The sequence below is a fragment of the Ciona intestinalis genome, chromosome 1, assembly GCF_000224145.3.
Source record: "Ciona intestinalis chromosome 1, KH, whole genome shotgun sequence".
NCBI classification, from domain to species: Eukaryota; Metazoa; Chordata; class Ascidiacea; order Phlebobranchia; family Cionidae; genus Ciona; species Ciona intestinalis.
In genome coordinates this window covers 7695991-7719643 of record NC_020166.2, presented here as the reverse complement: position 1 = coordinate 7719643, position 23653 = coordinate 7695991, and the positions used below count along the sequence as shown (strand labels likewise).

Sequence of the window (23653 nt, the reverse complement as noted above, 5' to 3'; positions counted from 1 at the left end):
CGGTTTTATAATTATTATACCAAATAGGACGACACAATAAAATGAAAAGGTGTCTCTTCTTCCCCCACCCTACTAAATGTTTAACTCAAACTGTAAGTGTAAACTGTAACACTTTTGTACTTTACTTTTGTAGGTCACGACAAAAAAAGCCAGGAGACATCCATTTATTTCAGTGTGACTTCGTTCTCTGTGTTAGATTTTATTTACTTTTAACATTTATAAAAAAAAGCACTGAATTTGAAATAATTACGGAAAAGTGCCAGACTGGTACATATAGCTACAGTGCACAAACACGTAATGTAAAATCACTTTGTAATTTAAAAATAACATACAACATAAATATGGGACTATGGAAAGGAAATTGACTAAGTTGCTTGTAAAACAAATGCAGCACTTGTTGCGGCTTTTTTCTTCGTTTTCTTTGCACCATATGAACTTTTTGTAATATGTTTTTGATAACCGGTCACTTCTAAAACCTGAATCAAAAATCAAAATATCATTTTAATACCTGTTAAGATAGATTTTTTGACAATATGGTACTTTTTACATATTGTAGAGCGGGGCAAGACGAGACACCTTTTGTACATAATATAAGAACATTCAAAGAATTATAAAACCTTATCCTCACGACTCCTATAGAGCGTTTGTATTAGTTAAAACAGGTTATTTTGAGGATATCTTATAAAGGTGTCCTGTCTTACCCCACACTACTATATTTATTGTCGCATCACTTACCCACAAATACCATTCATAAGCAAATATCTTCAGCAAACTGAGGTTAATGTTAACGTTGTTTTGCATAGATTTCAACCACTTGGTTGTAGCAGAGAATCTCGTATCAATACGTTCATGTTGTAACTCACGCAAGGCACGCAAACAGCACTTAGACATATCTAGGAAACCAGATGCATGTCCTCGTACACCGTATGTATACTGCAACAAATGATAAATACTTGTAACAGACATTTTTCCCACTGTTTAGAACTAGAATTTCCATTTTCAAAACAAAAAAAAACAGTTGTAAATTATCATCCACAAAGTAACATATATGGTAACATATCATATATATCTCATAAGCAGACACGAGGTGAATAAAACAGAACACCTATATTATCACGACTGTGTTATAACGCAGACGTTTTCCAGCCACTTTAGGTAAAGTAAGTTACATTCATTCAATAGTTTCCAACATAATAACAAAAACAGATCACAGTACAACAACTTGAATAGGCTTACCAGGTGTTGGGGTAATGGGCCAAATCTGGCCTAAAACCCAGGTCCTAGTCAAGGACTTCACCCATAAAGAATAAAAAAAACAAGGTAAAATGTAGTAAGGTCCGAACTTACTTCAAGACCCCGAAGATGGTCATTAGTTTTCAACACAAGCAACATTTCGCTCGATACATTTCCCAGCACATTTGAAATATGTGGCAAATAATGGCCGACAGCTCCCCGTATATCGTTGTCCTCCTCAAACGTAAAATCAACGCTAAAATGCATTATTTAAGACAAAAATATTACCACATTAAGGGCCAGCCAGAATAAGAATCTTTTTAGAGCCCCCTTTTAAAAAAATTCCCAAATTGGGTGGTCTTCTGTGTTAAAGTCTGCTCTATTATAGTGTTTCTATTTTTGTTATAAAGTTGTATGTTCTACTTTCTATGTCATTATACTCTATGTTTGGCTCAACCAGTGTGTGTTTTATATTATTTTTATGTTGTAGTTGTAGTATATACTATTTCTATTGATTGTGGTGATGTGGCAGTTATAGGAAATATACGTAAATTGTGCATAGTGTGCTGTTAACATTAAAGTATTAAGCTTTTTAGATAAAGACTTCTATATAGTAACAGTTAAAGACTACTGTGACTGGATAAAGACTTCCAACAGTCTGAAACTTTTTTTTATGACTACCTTAGTCTGACATAGGGAAAATGAAACTACAACTCTGGCATAACTTTGAGATCCCCAAGTTCCTAATATACGGAAAAACACTTTTCTCGTGGCATAAACCCAGTTTACTTTTCTAATGGATTTTGTGACCTTTTGTAGAATATTAACTGCACTACCATTAAAGGTAATTGCGCAAGTTTTATTGACTTAATGGTAAAAAACAAGGATAATATGGCCATTATATGAACCACTTACACAAGTCTGGTATATTATTATAATAGGTATATTATTTATTTTGTGGCTTTTCACAAAAAAAATGTTTTTTGACAAAAAATATATATATATTATATATAGCAGGGTGGGGGAAGATAGGAAATATTTTCATTCTATTTTCTCTACCCATTTAGTAGTAAACAAAGAAAATTATTTTTAAACCGTTTCTTCACGACTCCCATAGATTGTTGTTAATTGTTTAAAACATGATCAGGATATTTTGATATTATGTGCTAAACTTTTCCTGTTTTCCCTTACACTACTATATATATTTTTTTGGAGGGGGAGAAGTTCTTACTTTTTGATTCCGTCATTTCCAACTACTTGCCATGACCTTCCTGTTACTATAGTTGCGAGCAGTGGATACATGTCACCACTTCCACACGCTCGCGCATGAGTTTCTATGCCGGCCATGTCCGTGTTGATAATTGCTTGCCATAAACTTGCATAGTGAAAGCTGCATATAATATAACAATGTTAACAACAATACAAAATAAATACAAAAGTACAAGTTACTGTTTTTATGTATGTTGATTAATCTGAGATACAAACTAAGTCATTTATTCCAGGTGCACAAACCACTGTGGTTACAATTTGTTGGCTTAAAAAGTCACGTTTTGGTTGGGACTAGGGGAAAAAATAGTAAAATACAGACATTTAGTAGCCTATTTGTAAAAGATGGTGATAACAGACTATAAAATATTGGAACCATTAGACAAGACATACGTTGTCTTAAATTGGGGAAACAAACAAATCAGAAATCTACATTTACATACTAACATACATATATACAGTTAAACACATTGGTATCAATAAATGTTGAGATAATTAGACAAGACATACGTTATCTTAAATTGGGGAAACAAACAAATCAGAAATCTACATTTACATACTAACATACATATATGCAGTTAAACACATTGGTATCAAAAAATGTTGGGATCATTAGACAAGACATACGTTATCTTAAATTGCTGGAACACACAAATCAGAAATCTACATTTACATACTAACATACATAGATATAATTAAACATATAGCTATCAATAAAAACTTTCACAGCTCAATTTTTCACCGGAAATTTTTTGAGAGTTGTCTGTATAGCCCGTGGTCAAGAAGAACAATTTCCAATTTAGGGGAACAAAAGCCAAGTAGTTTAGCACATCTTTTAAAAATGGAGTTTGATGTTTCATCATTAGACCAGCGGACAAGAATATTTCCAGGGTGTGGATCACAGTGTACAAACCCGTGCACAAATATCATTTCGCTGAATAATTTACCTAAAAGTCTGGTTGAATAAAACAAAAACTTAACTTGGTCTGATCGCTAGAAATGCTTAAATCTAAAATGTTGGTTTATTTTTTTATGGTTGGTATAAAAAACAGCAGAAATATCTCGCGCATAAATTTGTTTTTGGTTAAATACACACAGCGCAATGGTTTGTAAACTATTTATGTTTCGTGCTTAAAACAAAATTTTTGCCCTGTATTTCAATGTCAAAATTTGAGTAGTAAATTATGTTAAACAAAGCATTATTTTAAATAAATATCGCAAGTAACCTATTTTTGCCAGATATACATTTTTTTATTGCAAGTAACCTATTTTTGGCATCAATTTTTTGTAGTAGTAGATCAACTTTTTTGTAGGATATAATTTTTTTGTAGTAATAGTAGATTAATATTTCATTTGCATCTATTTTTATGTACAAACCTTGAAACGTGATTAAAATCAATTTTATTTCCCTCTAAATAATTTGAATTATTAACTTGTCCTCCTTCCAAGAACTCCATCACCATAACACGCTTGGTGCAATAATCCCAATGCAGTTTCGGTAACTGTCGAAAAACTTAATGTTTAAAAAAGCATTTGATTTCACAATAATTATCAGTATATTGTAGTAGTAGTATGTCTAGTCTGCTACAGTTCTATTTTTAAGAGAAAAACAGCAGGCAAATAAGTTACAAAAATAGAATAGTCATAAACTGAACTGTTGAAAAACTGAATGTTTAAAAAAGCATTTGGATTGTAGGCTTACTAGGCAAAGTGAAGTACTAGTAGTATGTACATTGCCTAGTGCTACACTTTTATTTTTAAGTTAAAAACAGCAGTCAAATAAGTTACCAAAGCACACTGAATCTAATAGTCAGAAGTTTCATGCTTTTTTGTGTTCTGAAGTACCATGTGAGAAGTTTAACAGGCAGTTACCGTTTTAAGAATTCATAAAAAAAATGTGATGACAGGAATCATGAAACAACAGATAGCAGTTGGTATAAATATAAGTATCTGAATCAGAGCATATAGGAAAAATGGGAGTTAAAGCCTTTTGAGATATTTAATAATACGCAAGTTTTTTTCCTTACAATTTAAACATTAATCGAGCAAAAATGCAAAACAAAACAAAATACATTACCTTTACCCAATCAAAACATTTAAGGTTCTTGGTTGCTTTGGAGCAATTTCTTGCCTCCACAAGGAAATCAAGCTCCAGTGGAAGATTTTTTCTTGTCTCTTCAACTAACCACATTAAGTCAAACTCTGGAAACAACTTCTTAACCCATCTGAAGAGTGAAACCATGTTTACGCAATGTTTTAAATCAGGGATACGCAATCTGTGGCCCGTGTAGTTAGCTGCATATTTCATTTTACTGAATTTATTAATTATATACTGAACTTAAGAGACTCAGGCAATAATTTTATATAGCAGTTTTATACAGAATTTTATGCGTTCGAACTATATATTTCTTCAAGGAGATAAGTTAGATAACCCCCATTTTAATATCATAAGATCAAAGATAAAAGTAAATTATTATTGGTACATGACTAATTTGAATAACCTAGGGCCTACGGGTTCACCCAGTAATATATACCTGGCCCTCTTGTAATAAAGATTACACATCCAAAGTGTAATTATGCTACTTATCCGTAGACACATACTTTATGCAATGCTGTAATAGCGCAAACATGCTATCTTAGAATGCCAAATTCACAAAAAGAATTTTCATGACTTGACAAACTATAAACTACATGAAAACTAACCTTTTTTATTTTTAGTGATTTTTTGTTTATCAAAAACATAGTTTATGTTTTATTATAAGTTAAGTCCATTTAAATGTGCTGACTTAATGGTGCAAAGGTATATACAAAAATATGACATTAGTTATTAAAGGATTTGACTAACGTTGCCGCGTAATCCATCATATCCATATCTTTATCAGCAAGATCCTGCACAGTTGGGTGTTGTACTTTAACAGCAACTGTGGATCCATTGCTCTTTAGTTTTGCTTTATATACTTGGGCTAGAGAAGCTGTACCGAGAGGTTTTTCACAAAAATCAGTAAAAACTTCATCAACATTTTCGATATTGAGGTCTTTCTTTAACACCTATGTTGCAATAACGAAAAAAAGTTAAATTTAAATTAGGTTTCCAAATTGTGAACTCGTGTGTAATTTGAGTATAACTGTTAAGTGTTAACACAATTAACTTATAAACATATTACATTATTAGTGCACTAGTGGTTGTTTTTACTTTTTTACTTAAATGAATGAATGAATTTAACTTAAAACTTTGAAAGTAAACGTATACACATAGTAACCTAAGTTTTAGTACAATTTTTTGAAGGATAATATTAATAGAAATAACATAGGAAATGATGCAGATGTAACAGGTGATGTTTAAACATAAATCCAAACGTTTATTTTAAACTAATCTTGCTGCTTGTCACAATAGCATAGATAAGCTTCCTGAAATTGTGAAGCAAAATTCAAAACTTTTATTTATTTTTTTCTTCATATCTACTTATGTTTAAAACAATTTAAAAACAAAATTTAATTGTTCCAAACGAAAGTTCCTATGAAGACTTGGTTAAACAAAACACTCAGATTTTCCTCTTTTTTCGTACCATATAATTAATAATATAACTTAACATATAATACAACCTACCCCATGTATTTCATCTAAAGTACTCTGGGGGGCATCACTGTGCAAAACTTTTAATACTTTCGTAAACTCAGCAGGTAATAAATAGTCCATTCCACCAAGATGTTGCCCCACTTTAACATAAGTTCCACGATTTCTCCAACAAAGTGCAAGCAGTTTCCTTGCAGCTCTTGTGTGTGCCTGGCAAAAAACATACCGTTTTGGACTAATTGTTATGCTTTCCTTTTGGTATCTGCTAACCATTAAGCCCTAACTAATAACCCTTATAACTACTAAGCCCTAATTAGTGACCACTAACACTTACAACCACTAAACCTTAACTAACCCCCAAAAACCCCCGACCACCAACCTCTAACACTTTTCACCGGTCTAATTTGTACAGTACCGGAGGACTCTTCAGAGGTGTCATATTTTTTTATTTAAAAAGCTCATGTGAGTGTACAATACACATTCAATTACCAAAATTAATGGCTCTGGTGAAGAATCCTCCGGTACATTAGAGATTTCAAGCTGGTGGAAAGTGTTATGGGTCAGTAGTTAGAGGTAGGGGCGTATCCAGAAATTTAAAGGGGCGTACCCAGAAATTTAATTTGCCCCTGGTTCGGGGGGTAGTTAGGGTTTCGTGGATATTATAAGTTAGAAAGGGTTCAGTTTGCGCCCAGTCCTAAGGGGGCATGTAAGACTCGGAGAGGTTAGCAGATAACGTGGAGGAAGATTTTTAAATAAATTATACCTGTGACTTCGCTGCGACATACTCCGGCGAGTCCGTTACTTTACCATAAAGAGAAAACTTGTAATCGCAGATAATCGAAACAGTTGTAATGCCCGTCCTTACGGCTCGTATTGCTGGCTTGTCAGTTAAATCTAAAACATGAGCTGCATCCAGTAAGACTGTACCACTGGCAGCACTTACTCCCAAAACTGTTGCTGCCCCAGCCAATTTAACAGCTCTCCTCAAATTGTTCATATTAAGCGTTTCCTTTATTAGACATCCCTAGTACCTGTACATAATATTACACGGCGCTGTTCCAGTCGTGGTGTAGCCCTATAAAGAAAAAAAACTGTTCTAGTGAAGAGGTTGATGGTATAGGTTACTAAACGTAACTATAATAACGCTATAACCTATATAGCCAGTTAGCCACTAACATCTAACCCCAAACGGTGCTAGTGAAGAATCCTACCCCCACCTTATTTGCTTACCACTAAGCCCTAACTAAACTATTAACACCTAACTCCGAACTACTAACCTTTATAACCATTAAACCCTTAACCATCAACCCCTAACAACCAAACTATAACACTTTCCACCAGCCTATTCTGCTATGTACCGAAAGATTCTTCACTCTTGCCGAATTCTTTACCAGTGCCGAAAAAACGTAAAATACCGTACTATGCTCGATGCTGTATGCTGTATCAGCGTAATTAAAATCTCACGTGTCAATGTGTCATATTTTAGTGTAAACATCATAGAACTTGCCAAATTTACAGATTAGTTTGTGAATCTATGTCGCCACCATGCGACTATTACAAAAAGTTATATTTAACTCTAGGTGGCGTAGGTAAACAATCTACTTATTTATCACTGCTTGATGATGGTAATTTTGCATCAAATTTGGCAGAACACGGGGCACGACCGGTTATTACCGTGGAGTAGATACGCAGTTTATCATTGTCGATTTAAAATGCTATTTCTGTCTATTTCAGTCAGCAAAACTATTTCTCACGGGTCCGCTTACCCTTTCTCGGTAACGTCAATTGTGAAACACTGATAAATTACTTTTGGACATTTGATATACTTCACTAATACTTAGTTAAGAGATAGGTTTGGGAAAGTAAAATAAGGAGTAAAACTTAACGTTTCACGAATCAGTATCTTGACATTCCTTCATACTTGACTGTTACTCGAAACTGTCGTCGAATAAATGTATTTTAATACAAATTACAATCACCATGTACGTGTAAATAACAATAACAAGTATTAGCTTATACTCTGTATGTAAAATATACAAACATGCTAATATTATGCAAATAATTACAACACGCGATATTCTTACAATGCTAAATATAAACTAACAAAACAAATCCAGTAATTTCCAGTGTTTATCTTTCAAAAGTTATAACAATTATTACAAAAGCAAACGAAGATACATATCTACAACAACAGTAGCGGATTTGAAACTAAAATAAACATACTGTGCGGCAGAATCAAAATAAAGTCGCAGTTATTTATAAATTTGCGGTGGGTTTCTTGTACGGTGGTGATTTTACAATTCCCGGCCATAGAACGCCCGGAAAGCCTTCACATTTCGAATGCAACTTGCCCTTTGTGGAAATTACCTCTGCCCGTGAAGCAGAAGATCATATTTCTCTCCGCCTTGTCACGAACTGGCCGCAGTTTCGATTTACACAGACCTTTCGCTATCACGACCAAATCACGAGGCTCGACTGCAACATAGTGCCATCTGTCTTGTTTTCTTTCCCTTTCGGTCGTTCTAAGTGGCGCTTCGCCTGATACGCTATTACCTCACCGTTGAATAACCCCAAAAGCTATCGATTTTACAGGCAGTTGCGAAGCCATAATGCCTGACTGCTCTACCGTCACCACACGAGCTGAATAAGTAAAACGGCGACATCCCTTTCCGATGTACTGAGTCTGTGTTTGTGCCGTCCTGTAATACGCGTATCTTTGGCAAGCGGTACTTGCTTACCGACCCGAGTATGTGCCTCTTTAATTGATCCCCTGCTCCTAAACTTAGTTTCTCTCTTTCTCTTAAGAGTGCGAGTCTGGCGGCTTTAAGTTTAGCAAACCAGCTGCGCCTTCCCTCTCTTTGTTTCTGTTTTTCCTAAATAGTCACAGGCTCTCGCATTGCCAAACACACACCGACAGAACGGCACACCCCACGACTACCGCACACTCGCGCTTTTATTTGTTATCCACCACACGCGCAACACGTGCACCATACGTCGCACGACTACTACATACTTACTACTCATTTCTGTCTCGTCGTAACGCTCGATTATTTTTGGTGCTGTTAACGCTCTCTTTCTCTGAGCGCCCCTCGCCATCACAGCGTGTAGATATCACTGTTCTACCTCGAGCCAGCAAGCCAACCCCCAGCCCCGTATTCAGCCCCGAACCCCCGGTTAGTTCCGGCAGAAAACGTAGCTTCCAGGTCAATAGTTCAACAGGTAGATTAGCCGCAAATTCAGTATCAAAGCCCAGCGTATATACCTTGTTCTACTACTGTCCAAGAAACGGGAACGACCAGGCAGCCCGCTTGTATCACGGCCCGCTTAAGTCGCAGGATTTCTTTGTCCACGCCGCGCGAGCTTTCGAGAGAGCCGCCCGGCTCCTTGTTTAATGATAGTTATTGCTGCGTCTATTTTATCACGTTCGGTCGTGTTTGCCCCGTGGTCGGCCATTACTGCCATGAGACAACTGCCGCTACGTTTCTCTGCCAGATGCGAACTGCTACTTGGGCGTCACCAGTCCCGCACTGTAGCTAGCGCTCTGATATAATGCTACCGAAGTTAGCGCAGGTAAACCGCAGCAAGGTTCAACCGATTTGGGTCATATTTGATGACATGAAGTCACAGAGGAAGGGGAAACAGATAGCAGTGAAAATTAAGACAGTACAGCAGCTAGTTTACAAACAGAGGGGTAGAAAGAACTAACACTGTAGTTTCCCACCACGGCGATAACCGAAAGTGCTAAATTTAGTTCGATTTGGGACATACCGATATCTCTGTCCGAAATTAAACGGGAATTCGCCCAGTTTTTAGTACTTGACAAATTGCGCGTTTGTGTATCACAATGTATGTACCCAAGTCTTCGTATTCTGCTTAAATCAACCGCACCATAGTATTTTATTTTCAGAAAAACGTTTATAGCCTCATACTACCGTTTCCCGGTCAAACTCCCATATTTTAAAACGCCCATACCTATTTGTTTAAATAAGCGCAGCGTAGTTAAATACAAACTGGATATCTAACTGCGGTATAACGCATTTCAATTCTAACATGTTTTAAAGTATCCGTGTACGACTTTCGCTTTGCTTTCCACCGCGAAAACATGAATGCTCATACACACTCCCACAATGCGCTGTTGGGCTGTCATGTATATGACGCGTTGTTGCGCTGTAACTTGCTCGTATTGATCTCGAGTCGAATATTCGCTCTGTACACGCAGACCTATACGTGATTAGCTTCCTATATGTGGTTTATATACTAGCTTCCCTGCAGGATGCTTACACAACCGTTCAACGTCGTGTGGTGTTCGGATATTCACTAGTGTGCGTAAAGTTAAATTGTAAATGGTTAATGTGTGGCATGATCCAAGGTCCGAACAAATAAGCAGTTGCCCAGCTATACAGCTCGGCATTCGTTCCCTCACGCCACTTAAACCGACACAGTAATCGCACTTCGTCATTTCCGCGTTGCATAAAGAAATGCTGTGTACTAACTAATCACGCAGGCAATCTCGAGCAATTGTAGCGAAACCAATCGGGTTTCCCGTGTGGAAAACTACATAGTTTGCAAAACGCTAGCAGAAGCCAATCAGCTAAGATCGATCCACGTTAAGTCAGTAATAAGTAAAACACAATCAAGCTTACGCCATGTCAAACCGTATACTATCAGGGTGGTGAAGATTGGACACCTTTTTATTTTATTTTCTCTTCGAGTTTGGTAGTATACAAAGAACGTTCAAAGAAATATAAAACCGTATCCTCACAACTTCTTCTATAGACCGTTGTTAATTGTTTAAAACGGAACCAGGATATTTAGATATTATTTGCTAAAAGTGTCTCGTATTCCCCACCCTAATATACATCCATACATAGTGTTGCAATAGTACGTTGATTTACATCACCTATTAGTCGTGCGTGAACATTACAGACATTGTGGGGGGTGTAGAATAGTGTGGTTATCTTACGCCGTTATTTGTCCCGTTTTATTGCCGTTGTTTTCATTAACCTGTCCCCAACAATTTGCTTACAATTACGTGTCGTTTAAAATTAACCCATAACAAGACTATTATAGAAAGGAAATATCCCGCCCTGCGTTGATTTGGAACACAATCCCGCATTTAGATTCAGTGACCTTAATACCGAGCGAATGTAGCTCCATGCTACGCATTGTTTCATAGATGTACTGCGCATTAGGCGGCCTGGTCTATTTCTCGCGTCGAAGCGGTTAATTTCTCAGCGCAATTGTTATTCTTTCGCTCGCACAAGTCCTTCCCCCGCCCATTACGCGCAAGGAACCACTGGCCTTTCTCTTGCTGTCTCACGATCACACACCGTGAAAAATTTCGCCATCGTCTCATCTGCAGTGCTATCCGACAACGCAGTTGTTGTTTAATAGCTCCCTATTGATGTCCTTAGTCAAAAGCCCTCAGGCTTGACCAATGCCAGACGAAACACGTTGTTTTATACTATGTACTCTCTTAGTGGAAATTTACGACTACCTATAACTGTGGAAGCTTCCAGACGCTTGCAGTTCTACATTAACCCGCGGCGTTAATTCAAAACAAACATTTTTTAAAGTGTAAACTTTTTTAGCCGATCGAGATTTTATCACATGTGTCACTTAAAGAGAAAACTTTCCAGATCTAAATTAATGTTTTGATTTATGTTTCCCATAGATAATTTTGATAGAGATGACAGGTTTAATTAGTCGGCAAATAACTTTTAAGTATGACGCGTGACTGTGTTGTAATTAGAACGTGAACGTTCGTACTGAACGTGCGCGTTCTTAAGCTCAGGGACACCGTCTAGCGGCGAGTTTAATTTGTAGTTTAATTCCTCATTTTATACTTTTCCTTGTTTCTAGGATTGCTGTAGTTCCTGAAAACTATGTTACAACAGTAAATGAATAGCAACATTTAAATTCCTAATCAGACTAAAGAAGAACAGAATTGATGGAACCACGTAAAAGTACCAGCAAAACTAAAAATGAACCACTGGATCTCCCTTTACATTTGCAACAGCAAATGGCATTGGCTTCCCAAATGGGAATTCCACCAGGCTACATGGACCCTTCTCTACTTGCAGGTGACTTAAATATCATGTGAATCAGGATTTCCCAAATTTTTTTTGCGTGAAATCCCCTTTACACTCTATAAAAATTTCCACAAGTTTTCACTGTTAATAGTATAAGCGGTACTCTGCATAAAATTGTTATACTACCGGAGACTCCTATATTTCGTTACGACCTACAGTTTGGCTAGCTCAGATGTAAAGTGGGAAGGTTAATTAATTTACTCATTTCATTCCTTTTAAAGTTTTTTTTTGCAGTTTCCTATAACAATAAAAAATATCCTTTCAGCTGTCCCTGGTTTTGTCCAACCCGGAATAATGGATCCTCAACAAATGTTCAACTTGCAAGTTGCTGCTGCAGGGGGAATACCCATGGTTGATCCCACCATTGCCTTGCAGGCATTTGGATCTATGGGAGGGATACCACCAGGAGGGATTCCCCCAGGTCTGATGGGAGGAAACATGGCAGCTCCAGGTGTGTATATACTATTTTTCATGGGTAATTTTAGTATTCAAATAATTAAGTGTCTATTAATGATGTACCAATGATTTTTTATAATTTTGAATCATGATAAATGGATTATAGATATATTCAATAAAGTTTTATTTTTTAAATTGTTGAAAGTAGAATTGCATATACGACAATGAATATTCACAGAATTATATAACAATAGCACCACAACATAAAATAGTGTTGTTAATTCTTCCAAAAAGATTTAGAAAATATGGGATTCGTGTGCTAACATTATCCCATCGTACCCCACAATACTATATTTATGTTTGTCATATATTAGGTGGAGCTGAATGGTTGGCCATGATGCAACAAGCCCAATTGTTTGCTGCGATGGGAGGCACTGCTGTCCCAGGGATGCCTCAAATGTCTGGAGGAAATCCTTTTCTGAACCCAAGCTTTAACCCAACTGGTGTCCCGCCCCAGAAAAGTAGGGGAGAGTCATGGGATTCCAATATGGGATCAAAAAACTACCCAAGCCGTTCTCCGCAACAAGGTATGCTAGTTCATCAGTATAAAAATGATTTTTCACCAGAATTTTCGCTAGTTTACCGGAATAAAAATTTTGTTTTCCTTTTGTGATTTAGAAAAAAATCTGCGCCCAGATTATTTCAGACAAAAAGTACATGTTGTAAAAACATCAATAGTGCAAAAATATAATAATAAACCAATAAATAGATAAATGGTAAGTTTGTAATTTAATATAAGTTGCTTACTACTTTTCAGTACTCTTCTGTAATTAACTTAATTGAAGTTAAAACAGGAAATTGGTTACATGGAGCATTCTGTAAAATAATTCCTGCTTTTTATTTCAGGAAAATCTGGAGGTTCTCGTCCGAGCAGCACAGCATCCAGCTCACGTATGACACCCAGTGGTATTTCTCCATCTGTTTCGACCCCTTCGAGATCAAAACGACAAAAATATCAACCAAATCAGACTTCATCTTCAGATTCAGTTTCTAAGGTTATTTCAAATGTAAGTTTTTGTTGTGTTTGCAAATAATGATGTTAGATTCATTTTAAAAGGAGATTGGCAAATGCAACGAACATGCCCTATTTGTTAATACACCCCACCACACTAAACACTAGTGTTTGGCACCTTCCCTCTGTTTATTGTGAGTTGTGAATACCAGCATATAGCAAAAATAAAGATATAAAGATTCTACCCAGTGTTTATCTTTATTGTGTACATTTGTATTGGGATGAACTTGTTCTGCATTTCTGCTAAGTTTAATTTCCATTATATTAACAGCAGCATGAAGCATTGGAACAAAAAAGAGTGCAAACAGAGCAAATAATGCAGGTAATAAAACATTACTTTAATTAGAAAATGTTTTAGGTTTTAATGATTTTTTTCTTTGGCACGGTGCTCTGGCCTTCAATTTAGGCCAGAGATGACCTTCGCAGGTGTTAAATTTAATTAAATACAGTCTGCTTAAGGTTATATATAAATAAAATGACTTTAAACTTGTCCTCTTTATTTAGTTATAACCTTATATGCTAACTGGTCACTTCATGTACAGGCGGAGTTAATGCGACAATTTGAGCAGCAATTTCTTCTTCAACAACTTCAACTACAACAACAGCAAGATCAAATACAAGCTGCGTTACAAGCGTTGAAAAATCCCACTAATCTGCCTGGCAAAGTAAGTTATAAGCTATATTACTGTGGGGTAAGAATAGGATACCGTTAGCGTCTTAATATTTCCTGATTGTGTTTTAACAATTAACAGCACTTTTTTAGATTTGTCAGACTAAGGTTATGGGATGAGAATAAAGAAAAATATTTTTAAAAAATGGAAAATTTATTTGACCAAATTTTTGTACATTTGACCTCAACATTAAACTAATTTCAGAGGAAACTTAAATGACAATATTCAATTAAAAAATAATTTGTTTTTCGCAGTCTTCCCAATCTGAGAAGATACAACAACAGTTATCTAGATCAATATATGAACAACTGGTGTCGCCAAACAGGGGGAACTCTCAACCAGGCACATCTAGTCAACAACTTCCAACTTTGGAAATGTTGATGTCACTCGGACAGGTATCATCTTTTGAGATGTGTGTTTCATATTTGTTATTTTCTTTTTTTTTGTAATAGATATGTCATACCTAGTTGCCAAAATAAGTAGTAGTTATGAAGTATGATTTTTTTTAAATCCAAAGCTGCATCTTTATGCAATTCTCTATGTTGTTTATTTTAGTTACCACTTCCCACCGTTCCAAGTTCTGAAAACCGGAAATCCACAAATCAACGGCCGCAGTCATCCAACCGTAACTACACTCCTCCCCTGTCTATCACATCTCTATCACCACCAAGTGTTAGACCGAGCAGTCAAAGTAACGAGCGAAGATCGAGAGACACCCCAACTGGTGACTCCTCAAAACATAGAAATCATACACCTGGAAATTCAAATCCAAGTGAGTACAAAAATTTAAATTATGTTTCATATTATATGTAGGTCTAATGCTATGTGTACCTGTGAACTACCTGGGAATTGTATGTATATATATATATGTATGTAATTTATATAATTTTTAATGACTATTTAAATTAAAACGACAATTTTTTCAGATGATCCAAATAGTTCTGCATTTCTGGCAGCTTTATACAATAGCATGCAGAATCCACCTGAAACCAGTATACCAAAGCCCCAAGAAAATACTCTCACCCCAATATCAAAGTTAAACATGAATTTAGATCCATTAGCAAACAATGCTTATGCTGATGAAACAAAAGAAATATCTCAACATCGAAGAAAGCAGTCAAACCCAATGGCATCAATGAATTTTGATGTAAACTCAGCTGCCGGCATAGCAAAAGATGTTGGCTCTTCTGAAAAACCTCTTAAACTGTATGAAGATCAGCTCAGTTTGCTGAAAGCTGAGAAAACGGTATCTGCGAAAGTTAAAACTGAAAAGGGTGATACTTCTGCTTTCGATCTATCGGTTCGAAAAGAAATAAAGAAACCAGAAAAGTTCAAGGTTTCAGATGCAGAACCAGAAACTTCAAGCAAAATAGTTGATCATCCCGATGTGAAGAACAAAGAGCTTCTCGCTGCAATGCAGCTCATGGCTTCATTTAAGCCAGACTCCAAAAACGGAGAAAATGTGAGTCGAGATATTACAGAGGAATCATTTAAAAAATTACTCAGTGGTGGTCAAGGGGGAGACTTGAATAAAATAAATGACATGCTTACTGCCACTGTAGCAGCTGAAATGCACAGACTTCAGGTTCACCAAATGAATCTGCAAATGGAGCTGAAAATGTTAGGACAAAATGGATCAAAATCAACACAGAATCATTCTTCTAATAAGGTTTGTTGATTTTGTTTTATTTTCTATTAATGTGGACTATTTAGTACAATTTAATCATACGTTTAGGCTCTTTTGGGTAGTCAATTTTTGGTTTAATGTCATGTCAATTATTGGTTCAATTTATGAGCATGGTTTCCATGATCACACTTAAGTTGCCAGTATATTATAACTTCCCAACAATTCCCTTTCATCATTTTGTTCTTAATTACTGAGTTAATGTGTAATTCGTAAAGCTGTTTCTACACAGATTGTGATACGATTAGCTGATTGCTTCAAGTATCATACTTAGTAATTTGGTGTTCTTGCTTATTGTTAAAAATCACTCAAACCCATAATTGGGGTATGCCTCAATGTAGCACAAACACATAACATTATAAAACTATAATTATTCCTCAATTAAACTTAAACTGTAATTTTCATTGTTCATGCAGATGCATATCGAAAATCCTGCAGAAAATAATCCAGGCTCGTCTAAAAGTATGAATAACCATGAAAGTTTGAGAGACGCAGGTAATTTGTAACACAATGTATTTTTCCTGTATATCATACAATGTCATTATTAAATAATGCTGCATATGTAAAGTATTAACATGATTTAAATTAAGTTATACTGGGTAAATGTAAACCTGTAACCATAGACATGGATGTCAGTTGGAAATAATTAGTATGACTGATCTCAGGATATAATACCATTTTAAATTATATAAGTAAAGTAAGAAAATAAGACATTAAACCGTCACCACAATAATTTAACATCGTTGTTGTAAAAATATAATGATAAGTCATTACAGAGAAATCTGTTGTAGGTTCTAATTTGAAATAAGTTACTTACTCTGATTTTGGTACTTTTTTCATTAAAAACGTTACCACAATAATTTAACACTTTTGGTTGTGGTGTTTCTAGATTTTGATAAGTTAAGAAAACATTCTGTTGATGACGATTTTAACAAACCAATAAACGAAGGATGGAAACGTGAAGTAAGTCGTTTGATCTCTGAATCATCAACTCTATCACTAGTTCAATATTTATATTGTCTGATTCACCAATATTTCAAATATGTGTCACCAGTTGTTCACTGTTTAAAGTTAAACCAATATGATTATTATGAGTGTTTTTTTGTGTAGCTAATGTTTTTAAAGGCAATGTTGATTTAAATTGCACCATTAGTTTCTTAATGTAAAAATACACAAATACTCTATGAAATCAGCTAATGGTTGTCAATTATACTTCAAAAGTCACATAGCTAAAGTTTAAAATCATGTCTGCAACGCCTTATTTTATTCTGTTGTTACATTTTGTTCAAAACTTTGAGAGTTGTAGCGTTTTTCTCCATTTATTGATTTATTATGCTTAATATGGATAAAACCATTTTCCAAAAAAAAAGATAAAATATTTGAAAGAATGTCTGTAAAAAAAATGATTATAAAAATCTCTTTAAAAAAATTTGTAAAAATATCTGGTAAATAAAATATGTTTTAAATATCTCGAAATAAAATTATTGTTTAAATATCATGCTCTTTTAGATTCGTATCAAATATTCCGGATCTGAATGGCAAGGAGATGTTGTTTATGTAAATCAAGAAACTAAGAAGCTTAGATGTTTGGCAGACGTGTCCAAGGTACTATAACACATAACATATTTTTATATATCTCTTCGAAACAAGGCAGCGAAGATCATATTATTTAAACAATGAAGAGAAGTGAAAACTACATTAATAGTTTACAGAGTGTAAATGTTTCTTACAGAATATAAACACATGAGTCAATGAGGTTATTCATTTAAAATTATTCATTATCCATTGTGTTAAACTATTGAAATCGCATGTCTGAAACAAGTAACAAGCAAAATCACAGGTTCTGACAAGAAAAATCACAGGTTTAATCCCCCAAAAAGTCACAATTTGAATGATTTTGTACTGTACTTACATTTGAATTGTTGTTTTTCCAGTTGTATGTAATTTAAACATAAAATTTAAAACTGTTAATTTTTAAACAGTACTTGGAAGAAACTGGAGGTCATGGTTTATCAATAAATAACTTTTCTTTTAATCCAAAACTTCGAATTGGAACTTATTATGAACAGAAAGATAGAAGCACAAGACATGTAAGTATATCTGTGGAAACTGAAGTAGCCTTTCTACTAATTATTCATGGAACTATGTCCTGCATTTTTTTATAACAATTAGTATTTTGTTTAAATAGTTTTAAATATATTACTGTATATCATGACCCAAAACCTAATTTTCGTTGTGTTTATTATTCAATTTATTGATTAACAAAAACACCCATATGTTAAATAGTGGTCAAGAATCAGTGGATCTGAGATTGAAAGCCGAATTGCGATGTTGGACACAAATAATGTGAACAAGACCTCATCAAACACCTTGAGTAGAATATTTGAAGTGGCCAAGTGAGTGTTAATAACAGCATTTTTTGATCTCTTAATTCCCGGATTATTGATGTTTTTATTGCTGTCTTGATGATCACATACAATGTGCTGTCATTGACTAAAGCCATCACAGATTTAATATTAACATTTTGTAAAAAGTGCTTGTTAGTTATTAAAGATAGATTGTGGGGGTTTATGTAGAGTGTAAAACATCTGTGCCTAAAACTTGGAGTTTTACATCAAGGTTAAGATTTTTACATCAACAAAATACTCACTGTTTTTAAAGTAAGATATGTATTTTTTGTAAATAATGCTGGTTAGTTATTAAAACTAGATTGTAGGGGTTTATGTAGCATGCACAGAATGTGTGTTTCCATTGGATTTTTTTTGGTTTTTATAAATAATGCGCAACAGCTATAGTAATGTACAAAGAAATTTTAAAAGCAATTATAAACTTCCTAAATCTACTATTTCACTAATACCCACTAACAAGTTATACTGTTACATCATAAATAGAGAAAGAAGAAAAGCAAAGTCAAGTCGCGGTTCATTGCTTCCCAATCGAACAGAATCCGTGAAACGATCAATCGAGGAAAGATTGTGCAAAGAAGCGGAAGACCGTGCTCTTAAACAAGCTGGTATGTTTGTATTATCAAACATTTCTGTGAAAATTACTAAAATATTTAGTGATGCTTTCTTATTAAATACTAGATATACCAGTTCTTTAGTGATTCTTTTCCTTTAAACACTACAACAATCCTGGTGTGTGGGTGTTTTATTTCTATTGTTAAGTATAGAGGCCATATATTATTAACAATCCAGGTTTTTGTTATATGCATTGTGTGTTTTATTGTGTTTTTTTTACCTTTTTAATTTATATAGTTTTTTTTGTTAGTAATGGACAATATCTTGTGGCATGGCACGCTGTGGGACCTCACCCTTCTAGTGTAGTATAAATTTACCGTTAGTGTAAAGTATGACAAGTTTTTTTTTAAATTGCAGCAGAGTTGAAGGATCAGCAAGAAAAAATTCAGAACAAACTTCTTAGACAACAAGAAAGACACCAGAAGCTTGATCAACAAAGAATTGAGCGTGAAATACGGGAACGACAGTTACTGGAGGTACACCTTAATTTATAACATACACGTTGTAAAACTTGTGTTTTGGTAATTTTGTTTGTTATTCATGTGTTTTAATTTGTGCCTCTATTAAAAAAATATCTACTGTTTGTTATTGTTAAGTGCAACAAAAACATTTTTTACTATAGGTGTGAGTTACTTACATAATTCTAGCATTACACTTGGTTCTTTTTTTAAGGAGAAACAAAAACAAGAAGCTAATCGCCAACTTAAATACCAAGAGGCTCTACAGAAAGCCAAGGTTTTTTCTATTTTTCTTTAGTCATAAACGGTAGTGATAGTTTGTCATGCATAGTAGAAGTAGTTTGGTAGTGTTTACTTTTGAATTTTTTTTAAGTTTGAAAAAATATTGTTTTTCTGTAGGAACGAGAAATTCAAAGACAACAGGCATTGCTTTTTAAACAACAAGTGAGTTTTAATGTTTAAACCTTGAAACTACCTGCTTTTTGCCCTATAGTAGTCAATACATAAATGATTTACAAATTGTCAAAATATGTGTATATATGAAGTAAGTTTACTGTGGCTACTGCGAATATTTTTTTTCTTTTCTCCGCCTTTATTGGGTCAGTGTAAATAATTTATTTAATACTCATTATGATGTCATACTCAGGAGAGAGAGCAGCGAAAACAGCATCTGATTTTTCTCAAAGCTTTGGATTCCAAGAGAAGATTAGAAGAGAGGGATCGAAGGAGGGAGGAAATGAGAAATGAAAAGATTTACATTCGGGAAAAACGGATGGTATGTCCTTTTATTAGTTTTTTTTTGTTAAACCTTTTGAAAATGTTTTTTTCGTTGCTATTTTTTGTTTAATACTATTTAATATTGTAAACTAATATTTTTTAATATTTTACCCTAACATACAAATGTTTTTATTACCCCATTTTTTGTCTGCTGCTGCAGGAACAAAGAAGGCTTGCAAATAAATTGGCGAAGGAGCTGAAGAGGCCAGTGGAGGATATGTGTCTCAAGAATAACAAGCCTTTGCCCATATTACAACCATTACAAGGTAAACATAAAATAAATAGTTTCGATGGTGAACAGAGATATTTGAATAAAACGTGTTTTTAAAATGTTTTGGTATGTGAATTTATTTACCCATTTTTAGAATAGGCGTATTTTGTATCCACCTTTTGGTGTAACAAAAAGGGAAAATATAATAAACTAATCTATACCGTTACATTGGTTAATATAAAAAACTAGTAAGTTTTATTACTATGACATCACACTGCATGATGTTAATTGCTTTGAAGCCTTGTTTTATTTTTTGACATATTTTTACAGGGAGTTTATAAACATGTATGACAGTAATGACAATAAAAAACTTACATTTGAATTTGATTAAAAAACAGGGACTTTGAAGGAGAAAGACACAAAACGGTGGAGTCAACTGGATGGGAAAGCCACAGCAGATGTGTTGATGGTGTTGGAGTTCTTACATACTTTCAAAGATGCTATCTTGATTGGTAGGTTACTGTTACACTACTGTGTGTGGTGAGAATAGGTGTTTTTGTATTAATTGGAAAACTAAGATTTTGTGTAGAAAGTATGTTAAAACAGGTTATAGAATAGAGTGGTAAGAGAATAAAGCTTATTGGAGTAAGTAAACAACTCAACATTGTGTAGACAGTCTATGGAAAATATGGCTTACTGTATGATATATATATAACAAGTCGTCCGTCTTGTCTCAACTCTCATTGTCTGTTTGAAATATGTATATGATGTTTATATATTTTCAGACGAATCTGTCATCCCAACGTTTGAACAGCTACAACGAAGTTTGCTTAATGATCCGGAACATACAGGGTCACTGGTACAGCTGACAATGGCATTGTTACATCAATGTTTATGCGATCCAGGGGTGCCAGCCCCAGGCCCATGGGTAAGGCATTGTAATGCTTTGAAAATAAATAGGATATTTTGTTAAATGATTATATGTAAACATACATGTAATGCCTGCTATTGTTTTTTTGGGCAAGAATCATTTTAACCGGTATATTTGGATTTTAGGTTATCATGGACCAATAAATAATATATATATTGCAGAATAGCAGTTTTTTTATCTGTATGGAATGTAACAACATGTATATGAAACTGTGTGTAAAAATATGTATAAATAATAAAGTGCTTGCTGATAGCAAAGATATCTAGTATTTTAACATCAAGGCAAACTTGCGTTATGTTAACTTTAACAACTGAAATATTGAATATCATATGAAGGTTACATAAATGATCTTTTGACGTAACAATTATTTTATTCAGCTTCATTGTATGACTGGAATGAAAGTTACAGACGTCGATGTCAGCAAAGGAAATTATTCTGAAATTCTCCGACTTTTTATCTGGGCAAGAAAAGGCTTTAAATGCGAGGTGTGAATTAAATATGAATTATATGTAAAAATACAAAATTATAATTGTCTATAAACAAACAATGAACAATCAATTATTATCAAAAAACCTTACATCTAAATAGTTAAATTCTTATAGAAAGAGTTTTGTTTATAGGTTACTTAAATACAGGTAAAAAAACACGTTAATTATAACTTTATTATAATAACCTGCAGACCTCGAAAATTTTGGACACAGTACCATTCCTTGCATTAAAAGCGGAGCAGAAGGCGGAAATTTTGGCTTATCTTGTGAACGAGCTGGTTTGTAGTCGACCAGTGTGTGCTGAGATTGAGAAACATCTTGAAAATCTTGCAACGTTACGACGAGACAAGTGGATTGTGGAGGGAAAAATACGACAGTAAGTAGAACTTGTAATGGGATTTCTGTTGTTCGACAAACTTTATATTTAGTCAGATATTACACTGGTTTAACTTAGTTGTATTGATGTTCCAGCTGTAACAATGCGGTATCTTTTTTCGGGTGTTACCTTGCCATATTATATATACTGATTTTCCAGGTGTAACCCCGCAATATTTTTGGGGGTGTGTAAATTTTTTTTCAGATGTAAACCTGCATTTATGTACTGGTGTTCCATGTGTTACCTTGTAATATTTTGTCCTTTTAAAATTTCACTGAATGGTTGGAGTATAGGTGACTGTACACAGTATCCAGAATTCCGGATACTGCGTACAGGCACCTTAAATGTCTCTTTAACAACTGATTAAGGCATAATTCATTTATCTCATTCACTTCACAGAGCAAGGATTGAGCATGCTAATGATGGCAGTGATACCTCAACTAATTCTCCGATGAAACAACGATTGAAAATTAAAGTTGGAAACACTGAAAAAGATGACGACGAAAGAGATTCTGTTAAAGGAGACAATGACTCGGTTTGTATTTAAATTTAAACAACTTTCCAATTTTATTCTGAGAAACATTGGTACTTGAATCATTGTGTTTTACTACAATAATGTGTTTTACTGTCAAATAATGTACCATAATCAATACATCTAAATTTCATGTATTTGCTGTAACCTTTAATTATTTATACACATTGTCATCAACCATGGTATATAGCAAATAAGATGTGCCTACCCAATGAACCCTATGTTTTTTTTAAAGTAAGTTTTCTTCCAGAATCCTGATGGCACCGAATCAAAACCAACATGTCGCAGTGATACAGCTATTCAAAGAAAAATGAAGGAACTAACAAAGGTACAATGTTAAATATAGGATCTAAAATGTTTAAATTACACAACATTTGTTTGTTTTTTTTAAGGTACAATAATGAATGAAATAATAACTAACAATATCATATATATTAGGGTGGGGAAAGATGAGACACATTTTTATTCTATTTTCTCATCCTATTTGGTAGTAAACAAAGAGCATTGGATTACAAAACCGTATCTTCATAGCAACCATAGACCGATGTTAATTGTTTAAAACGCGATCAGCATATTTAAATATTATGTGCTAAATATGTCCTGACTCCCCCCCACCCCACTATATTTTTAAAGTATTATTTGACAAATGTGGCGTCTATATGCACTACACAACATTATAATGTTACAAATTAGTATGCAATTCTCTACTGATTTGTTGTATTAGTAAGCAAAAAAATGGGTAATGTAACTTCCACATACCTTATGCAGTTGCATATAACAGTGCAATATAATTATTTAAACTGATTTTGATACTTTCTGCTAACTAGCATTTAAAAGGCGCCGTGGCCAAGTGGTTAGTGCGCCCGCCTGTA

At 34.4% G+C, this 23653-nt stretch overlaps 2 protein-coding genes across 4 annotated transcripts in view; one reads left to right on the top strand and one right to left on the bottom strand.

Moving 5' to 3' along the window:
- Positions 1–149: 149 nt before the first annotated feature.
- Positions 150–7144, bottom strand: LOC100176610 (uncharacterized aarF domain-containing protein kinase 1-like). Its single transcript, XM_026834598.1, has 10 exons — positions 6837–7144; positions 6107–6283; positions 5345–5547; positions 4577–4724; positions 3877–4001; positions 3242–3454; positions 2465–2623; positions 1348–1489; positions 736–933; positions 150–476 (listed from the first exon to the last, which is right to left on the bottom strand). The coding sequence occupies exons 1-10, from the start codon at positions 7068–7070 to the stop codon at positions 366–368; spliced, it is 1710 nt and encodes a 569-aa protein (XP_026690399.1). The 5' UTR covers positions 7071–7144; the 3' UTR covers positions 150–365.
- Positions 7145–11933: 4789 nt separating this feature from the next.
- Positions 11934–23653, top strand: part of LOC100178117 (bromodomain adjacent to zinc finger domain protein 2B) — a 22264-nt gene continuing 10544 nt past the window's right edge. The window contains exons 1-26 of one of the 3 annotated variants that reach the window (XM_018812945.2): positions 11934–12156; positions 12431–12616; positions 12936–13148; positions 13468–13628; positions 13908–13955; positions 14176–14298; positions 14559–14699; positions 14860–15076; positions 15231–15973; positions 16405–16483; positions 16878–16951; positions 17498–17593; positions 17971–18078; positions 18275–18384; positions 18880–19001; positions 19366–19484; positions 19681–19743; positions 19866–19910; positions 20113–20241; positions 20404–20509; positions 20853–20966; positions 21240–21382; positions 21763–21870; positions 22065–22249; positions 22649–22784; positions 23032–23109. In XM_018812945.2, the coding sequence (XP_018668490.1) occupies positions 12024–12156; positions 12431–12616; positions 12936–13148; positions 13468–13628; positions 13908–13955; positions 14176–14298; positions 14559–14699; positions 14860–15076; positions 15231–15973; positions 16405–16483; positions 16878–16951; positions 17498–17593; positions 17971–18078; positions 18275–18384; positions 18880–19001; positions 19366–19484; positions 19681–19743; positions 19866–19910; positions 20113–20241; positions 20404–20509; positions 20853–20966; positions 21240–21382; positions 21763–21870; positions 22065–22249; positions 22649–22784; positions 23032–23109 (3780 nt within the window). In that variant the 5' untranslated portion in view covers positions 11934–12023. Of the gene's footprint in view, positions 12157–12430; positions 12617–12935; positions 13149–13467; positions 13629–13904; positions 13956–14175; positions 14299–14558; positions 14700–14859; positions 15077–15230; positions 15974–16404; positions 16484–16877; positions 16952–17497; positions 17594–17970; positions 18079–18274; positions 18385–18879; positions 19002–19365; positions 19485–19680; positions 19744–19865; positions 19911–20112; positions 20242–20403; positions 20510–20852; positions 20967–21239; positions 21383–21762; positions 21871–22064; positions 22250–22648; positions 22785–23031; positions 23110–23653 lie in introns of all 3 variants that reach the window. The other 2 variants (XM_018812944.2, XM_018812947.2) reach the window with 2 other exon arrangements.

Excerpts from the sequence above, each read along its gene's own strand:
- LOC100176610 (XM_026834598.1), bottom strand. The coding sequence starts at position 7,070 with ATGAACAATTTGAGGAGAGCTGTTAAATTGGCTGGGGCAGCAACAGTT. Across the intron at positions 4,002-4,576 it reads AATGTTTTGATTGGGTAAAG|TTACCGAAACTGCATTGGGA; the intron begins GTAATGTATTTT and ends GTTTTTCGACAG. Across the intron at positions 934-1,347 it reads ACCATCTTCGGGGTCTTGAA|TATACATACGGTGTACGAGG; the intron begins GTAAGTTCGGAC and ends CATTTGTTGCAG.